Below are 8330 nucleotides of genomic sequence, written 5' to 3'. Positions count from 1 at the left end.
CCAAAAGTCTGGCTAGCTAGCTACACCAAACCCAGCCTTTAAATCTTAGACCAAATCCAGTCTTCTAGACAACCAATCCTAGCTAGGCCCCTCTAAATTCCAACTGCCGCGTGGTGAATTTTTTCTCTCTCAATTAGTACTACCAAACACGTGAACCTACTACTATATAATATTTTTTTTTTACCAACTCAGTACCCATCCTTCCTAAAGGTTTCTATTTCTATTTAATTAAAATGAAATGGTAAAATTTAAGAAATTCGGCGATGGGTAGTACTGCCACTGGAACTCGTGGAACTCGTAAAGAAAAACATGGTAGGCGCATGCGCGCGGGGTTACAAAGCCAAAGCCAAGAAGTGTACGTATTTGTTGGTTCTCTGCAGTATGCCCTCTGATTGTCGTCGTCGCCGAGTCCAAGACACCGACATATTTGCATTTGTCGGTTTTACAACACATCTGGGGTCTTACTCCGCAAAGTACTGTAGATTTTTCAACAGAGAGAGAGGCGTATTTGTAAAGCATGCATGTAATATGGTGTGACTTGACACAACATTGCTACTTGCTGGAGGGTTTCAGAGGAGAAGTAAGAGCCTAACTAGGTCTAGCTACCAAACACAGGAGGCCTCGTGCTCGTCGTGCATACGAAAACAGATCGGATGCGTGATGTTTCAGCTGTCCGTCTGCAGACTGAAGATTTCTGGAAGATCCCTAGATACGGCCTCAGGACCGGACGGTCACTTCCAATCTCTTTTTTTTCTTTTTTTATGCTTCCAAAAATGTAATTCGACGCCCGTGAAAATCTGAAGTATTGTCTCAGATAAGACAGCGAAGTTCCACAGCCACGTGAGAGTCTAAACTAATCCGACCGAACTGAACTATTTTGCTTGTGATATTATATTATTTTGACAAGAAAAATATTAGTAAAATTTCTTAAAAATAAATTTATTTAATTACGTATTTTAATAGAAATGAAATATTTTATTAAAAATTAAAAAAATATCATTATAATATAATTAAATTATTTATTATATTTTATATGATAGTTTAAAAAAATTATAATAATAAAATAAAATAATTTTATGTATCTAAATTGAGACTGTTTAATCTTATATTTTTATTTTTTTATTTTTATTTAATATTTAAGAAAGTGATTATTAATAAAATTATATATATTTTTTACATTTTTAAAATGATTAAAAGTATTAAAAAATAATTAATAAATAAATAAAATAATAATAATAAATTTATAACCAGCAGTAGTAACGACGTTGGCCGCCGCTGGCACCATCTTTTGACAATAATCATTTATATTTTTATTAGTATTGATTGATAAACTTTAAATAGATTTTTTCATTTTTATAAAAATACTCTACATCAAATAATATAACTAATATATATATATATATATACGATAAAAGACGTGCACGTTATCAAGTTTTGGATTGGGAGTTAAATATTGGAACTGGTAATTAAAAAAATCACGTTACAAAGATTATAATAACTCGAAATGAATGAGATTGATTAGCTTATTTAATCCAAAAATGCTTAACACTATCCCAGAATTCAAGCATTAATCTACGTAGTTTATGGCAAAGAAATAATCTTGAAAAAAGTCACTGTTTGACTATATCTATTGTACACATAACGTTAGGGGTGTAAACTCAAACCGAAAAATCGGACCGGACCGGACCGAACCGGACCGGTTCAATCGGTTTTGAACCGATCCGGTCCGGAACCGGTTTTTAAAACGTAAAAACCGGCCGGTTTCGGTCCGGTTCCTGTTCCAGGATTTTTTGGACTGGACCGGACCGGTTGATTAAAAAAAATAAAAAATAATATTTTTATATATAAATTTTATACAAAATATTTTTTATATATTAAATATTAATATATATATAAGTTTTATATATAATGTATAATTATAAATTTTTATGTGAAATTTTATATATAACATATATATTCATATATGAAATAATTTCTTATTATAATTTATAAATTATTACATAAAATGTTAATACTAAATCACTAAAAGTTTATAACTAATACTAATATATAACTTATAATTATACCAATAGTCTAATATTAATACTATTATATAGTCTAATATATTAATAAAAGTATAAAACAGTTTTTTTTTAAATTAATTTTTTTTTAATAAATAAATTTTTAATGACAAATTGTGAAATTTATATTTTAAAAAACTGGAAAAATCATCGGACCGGTTACACCCCTACATAACGTGGCATCATCCAAACTACATATCTATCACGAGTTGATGGATGAGAGGTAGAGAGCAAGAGAGAGGTGGAGGGCTTGGTTGGCTCAGAGGTGCTCGAGAAGGAGTTGCGGTGGTCAGGAGAGCTATTCAATGGGGCTAGAACCGAAGCATGGCAGCGATAGGGCCGTCGATGGCCCTGAACCCATTTCAGTTGGGTTACTACAAGGGAGAAAGAGAGTTGTGTGTGGGAGAGATCGATGGTAATTAGCTTGGTCGTCGACGTGAGGGAGAGTCGCCGGTGGTGGCAGTGAGACTGGATGGCGCATGGTAGTCTCGGGCTGGGCTAAAGGTAAATCGGGCGTGGGAGAAAATCGGGCCAGCAAAAAGAGTGAGAGAGTGAGGGAAAAAAACAAAAACCAAAACATTAGAAGCAGCCACGTAATGTGGACTGCTCTGTAGCACTATTCTATGACAAAAATTATGAATAAAAATAATTGGAGTTATTAAATCTTGTACTAATTATTTTATTTAAAATGGAAAACTTATAAAAAAATAATTATTTTCACCAATTATTATTTATTTTTCACACGCCATATTTTATAAAAAAAAATTGTGAAGTGCAAGGTGAATAGTTACTTATATATAAAAAATTATAAAAAAAAAAAGTTATTTTTCCTAATTCCTCAACAAAAGAAATAGTAAAATAGACAGTATAGACTGAAAAATGTTTTTTAACTGTGGGGCCCAGACCTCTCGGGAAAGAACCAGAGTGGTACGAGATTGCACCATCTCCACACGATGAAACCATGGGTTGGATCGCGAGCTATCGTCATTTCACTTGTGCGAGATCTGATCAATTAAAGTGGTGGCCCACCACTTAGGTCAATCGTGGGTCCGGTTTAGTTGGGAGAATAGCAACAAGAAAGAATTAAATTCGTAATAATCCACTCGCTTCAAATTCATGGTACACGACAAACATCTCTAAAATAAATAAAATTATCTCTAATTTGTTAAGTTGTATATAAGAAAAAGGATAAATATAATATACTTTTTATAATATTTTATATAATTATATTTTAAAATAAAAAATATTTTTTTAAATATTTAATAAAAATAACATAATTTTAGAGAAATACATTTATTTAAAAAAAATATTAACGACATAAAAAGATTTTATAAAAATAAATTTTTAAACTGATGTGATTCATATCATACGTTAGATTTATTTTACTATAAAAATAATTTTATAATCTAATATATTACATCAAATTACTTAAATTTTTAAATTTATTTGTATGTGATCTTTTTAAAACTAAAAATTTATTTATTTTAAAATATAATTATAAAATAAATTAGAAAAAATGATGCGTGAGTTGTTAAAATACAATTGCAAATTCCATTTATTTTGACTATTAAACAGAAAAAAATACTGTGATTTTTATCACATTGATCACAAGATAAATTAGTTTATAATGTTTTAACCAAATATTTTTTATTTTAAAATAAATCTAACAAATACTAGGATAATTTATAGATTTTATTTTTGTTAACATCCTTATCGACATAACAAAATTAAGGAAAAGTAAATCATCCTAAAATTCGGTCAACGAGCCAATGACATTCGTAATAAGTTACTTCCAATCTGTTAACTTTCGTGATCCCCACGCGCATGGAAAAGTGTGGAATTGCATTTCCAAAATCATTTTAATCAAAATTTCCCCTCGCAATTCGGACCGTCTAATTTCGTTATTTATATTTGAAGACTACCCACATGGTCGTCTCACGCAAATACAATCCGACCTCCGGTTCGTCTCCCTCTCTCTACCTCTGGCTCTCTCTGTGTCCTTCTCTCTCTATCTGCTTGCAAAATGCAAGCTTAAAGCCCTGTAGCCCAGACACCGTCATTGACGAGGATGGGCAAAGCAGCACAGTGGTTCCGTGGCTTCCTCGGCCTGAAGAAGCAGGACCCAACCTCTTCAACTTCCACAGCTCCAAAACCTTCCAAAGAAAAACGAAGATGGAGCTTCGTAAAGTCATACAGAGAGAAAGACCAGCGGCACTACGCCACCAAACACGGCTACGAGACGACGACACCAGCACCAGCACCAGCACCAGTACCAGTACCAGTACCAGTACCAGCAGCAACAACAACAATGACAAGAAAGTCGTACAAGCAGATGGCGGTTCACCTCGAAGAAGGCGTGGTGGATCCCAGCAAGCACGCAATCGCGGTGGCGGCCGCGACGGCTGCTGTAGCGGAGGCTGCTCAGGCGGCAGCGCAGGCGGCGGCCGCGGTGGTCAGGCTAACAAGCAGCGGGCGGTGCGCCAGCAACACCGCAGCGTACGCTAGTGGGAGCCTTGTTGGGGCTCGTGAAGAGTTGGCCGCTGTAAAAATTCAGGCCGCTTTTCGAGGCTGTTTGGTTGGTATTCCTTGAGGATTCCGAATCCCTATATTATCATTCCGTTATTCTATTCTTCTTCGTTATATGCATTTTTTTTTTCTATAGAAAAAAATTTATAATTTGCTCGATGATATCACGAGACTAGCACTGCGGATTTACACATAATGCTTGCCGTGGTTAAGGACAGCATACCACGTGTCTCTTCATCCTCGCCAGACCACCTGGTTTTGATTTCGAATCACGTTTCTTGAGTAAAAAACGCGTTCTGAAGATCCTCGTTTTGTTCTCTCTTTGCTTTCCCTACCTGCAAGATTCGGCTTCCTCAAAGCGAAACTAATGTGATTTATGCGACGTCGTTTACATGGATCAGAGAACACTACTTTTCCTCTCGGTCCGCTTCGAAGCCAGCAGTATTCCTTGTGGTTACTTCCGATTCTGTTCATCCCAGCTGTTCTCTCGTGTCGTTTTGCTTCAAACTTCAATACCTCCAAGACCTTGCGCTTGTAAATGTAGCATTTACTTTTTCCTATTATATACAGATTATAAGGGTGATAAACCCAGTTTCCCAGATTCCGCGTGGACCCAGGCACCACCCTTATGACAGATCTCCTCCATTTTCGTTGTGAGGGAGTTTTCAGCATTTAACACCCAGAATTTTGTCCGGCATACTTTTAGTTAATGACTTCAGTACATGCGCTTAGGGACCCCTCACAGATAGTTATGTTTTGAATTTTCCAAATAAATTCGGGTAGCCTTCTAACCAGTCTTGGGTGGGTCCAAACCAGCATAAAGTTCTGGTTTTAGAATGTTTATCCATGAATGCTTCGTTATTACTTTTTTGACACAAAAGTTGGGTTAGTTGGATGCTTTAATGTTGTATTAAAAGTGTAGAAACCCTGATCAGAGAATGCATCAGCTTTTTGTTGACTGTTCCTGGTGCGGCTAGTGAGATGTCCTTGTCTCCTTCATATGCAATGTCAGACTTTTGGTTAGAGACTTTGGAACTGAATATGATTTCCTTTTGGCGCCTGTTTGTTTTGAATGTTCATGTGGTTCTGCCCCAGATGCTTTTACTTGGCGCCATAATTCCAGAGTTTCTTTCAACCTTGGAGTTCTTCAGTAAATGAGACAGAGTGGTCCTGGTACTACGTCTCATGAGTGCGATGTGAATGTCTGAGTTGCTAATTATGCTCTTCTATTTTGTGTTTACCTTGGACATTTAATTGTTGCCATCTTTCATTTTAGTTATGTGCTTAGTTACGCTATAATCAAGTCACTTACCCCTGTACTTTAAAGGCACGGAGGGCACTGCGAGCATTGAAAGGATTGGTGAAGCTTCAGGCGCTGGTAAGAGGTCACATTGAGAGGAAGCGGACAGCGGAGTGGTTACAGAGGATGCAAGCATTGTTGCGAGCGCAGGCACGAGCATGTGCTGGGCGGGCCCAAATTTCAGAGTCTTCGCATTCAAGCAGCAAATCTTCTCACCAAAATGCCGTAAGCAAATTCACATTTCATCCTTTAATGCATGAATTTTTGTTTGAATAAACTAAAAGAATAATAAAGATCGTACCCTTTAGCATAGACTACAGACGCATACTTATCACTCAACTGATCATTTGAACTTTTGTTTGGCATCATTTAACTTAAAAAGTTACTTTTGGTAATGTGTTGCTTTAAAGAGTCTAATTTTGTGGGTTTTTTCGTAAACATTTTCACTATATTTTCTTGATGTATCCTTGGATTTCATTTGGGGGTTTGTTATTCATTCTCCTCTAGACTTGTTGCCTATATTGTTACTGATTAGAAAAATGAAAGCATTAAACTCTGGTTTCATCATCCTGAGTCCTGACAATGGTATTTGCTAGGTTGCTATTGGCATGCCAAACATTTTGTTCCACACAAATCATGGTGCAATCTAAAAGTTTACACTCTTTGTAGTATTCTTTGTGAACTGAGAACAATGTGTGACCAGACCTTCCTGTGGTTGCTTTCTTCTAAAGTATATTTTGTTCGTACTTGGATCAATTGTTCATGCTTAATGTATTTCTATATGCAGGGTCCAGCAACTCCTGAAAAGTTTGAGCATGTGATCAGACACAAGAGTTCAAAGCACGATCAGTCACCAATTCTCAAAGTATGTTCGTGATCCCTCCTTTTGTACTATTATAAATTCTTATCATTATCAGATGGATATCCTATATGCTGATGTGCCATCCCTACGATTGCAGAGAAATGGCTCAAGACCAAACGGACAACTTCTTGGCGATCAAGACAAAGCTCACTTAGGTTGGAATAGATCTGATAGTCGAAGGGAGGAACGATCATGGGATCAACGGGGGTGTTCAATAAGGACTGGCACCTTGGATGATGAAAAGAGCGATAAGATCCTTGAAATCGATACCGGAAAATCTCACTTCACAACTAAACACAAAAACCTCTTCCACTCTTCTCATCATGTTCTCGTCTCTGATCAACATAGCCATAGCTTTACCACTTCAAAGGACTCAACCGCCCATCAAACTGTTCCAAGTCCATCTTCTTTTGAAGTCCAATCTTTGAGCCCGTTGAAATTCTCTCAGGAAGCTGAAGATTGCTCTTTCCACACTGCTGATAATAGCCCTCAAGTGTTTTCTGCATCATCTAGAGGTGGTGGTTCAAAAAGAAGCCCCTTCACGCCCACAAAGAGCGATGGCTCAAGAAGCTACTTAAGTGGTTACTCTGACCACCCAAACTACATGGCTTATACCGAATCTTCAAGGGCCAAGCTGAGATCTCTCAGTGCTCCTAAACAAAGGCCGCACTATGAGAGGTCTAGTTCTACAAAAAGATATTCTGTTCATGGCTTTGGTGAATCAAGATTGAGTGCACCAAAGGTTTCTAATTTGCACGCAGACTTTGCAAGTAAAGCTTACCCAGGATCTGGTCGCTTGGACAAGCTTGGGATGCCAGTGGGCTACAGATACTAATGTGTTAATACAGATCCGCTCTTTTTGGTATAACATCTAATCTGGCTAACTGCTGTACTCAGTAGCAATTCTAATTTACAACATATGAATGTTCAAGTGCTGAAAGCCTTTTCATATTTAGGTATGTTTGATCCTAACTGAACATTTAAGATGTCTTTGAGTAATTGTGTCTAAGTTATATGTAAAAGTGTTTCCTTTTCCCCCAAGAGTCTGATGTTTTTATTTTAGGTGATGAAATAAATTATGCCATTTCAAATCATTGGTCTTGTAACCAGAAGTTTGTTCTGAAAACTATGTATGCTAACATATTCAGCTCTGAATTTAGCACTAGATGGATTGTTTTCTAACCTTGTTTTCTGGTTAGGGGTTTTTTTTTTTTTTAAATATATATTTAAAGAAGAGGACGGTACCTCATATTAATTGGTAACTTTCACTTATGACGGAGGAAAAATGTGTTTACAAGCAGACACCTGGAGGACCAAAACTCAAGTATCCAAAAGACTTAAAATAATGCAACAACAACATACATCTATCCAAAGGTTACATGTCAATTAACAACACACCTTAGGAAAGACAATCATTCATATAAAAGTTAGTTAACACTGATAAGAACAAAAAGGAAAAGGAAAACAAGTGCAATATAACAAAAACTTCACTACGAAATTTGCAAATAAGGAATATCTATTATGTCCATACGAAGAAGATCTTAACCATACGAAGATCTTAACCTACTGGGCAAATGATCTC

The 8330-nt window shown here is 36.3% G+C and overlaps 1 protein-coding gene across 1 annotated transcript; it reads left to right on the top strand.

Annotated features, from left to right (window-relative positions):
- The first annotated feature begins 3995 nt into the window (after positions 1 to 3995).
- LOC108984441 (protein IQ-DOMAIN 14) lies at positions 3996 to 7699 on the top strand. Its single transcript, XM_018956412.2, has 4 exons — positions 3996 to 4635; positions 5914 to 6111; positions 6674 to 6751; positions 6846 to 7699. The coding sequence occupies exons 1-4, from the start codon at positions 4129 to 4131 to the stop codon at positions 7581 to 7583; spliced, it is 1521 nt and encodes a 506-aa protein (XP_018811957.1). The 5' UTR covers positions 3996 to 4128; the 3' UTR covers positions 7584 to 7699.
- The last annotated feature ends 631 nt before the right edge of the window (positions 7700 to 8330 follow it).

Source organism: Juglans regia, chromosome 2, assembly GCF_001411555.2.
Source record: "Juglans regia cultivar Chandler chromosome 2, Walnut 2.0, whole genome shotgun sequence".
NCBI lineage: Eukaryota > Viridiplantae > Streptophyta > Magnoliopsida > Fagales > Juglandaceae > Juglans > Juglans regia.
The sequence above is the reverse complement of the archived record's forward strand: the minus strand, read 5'-3'. Positions and strand labels throughout refer to the sequence as shown.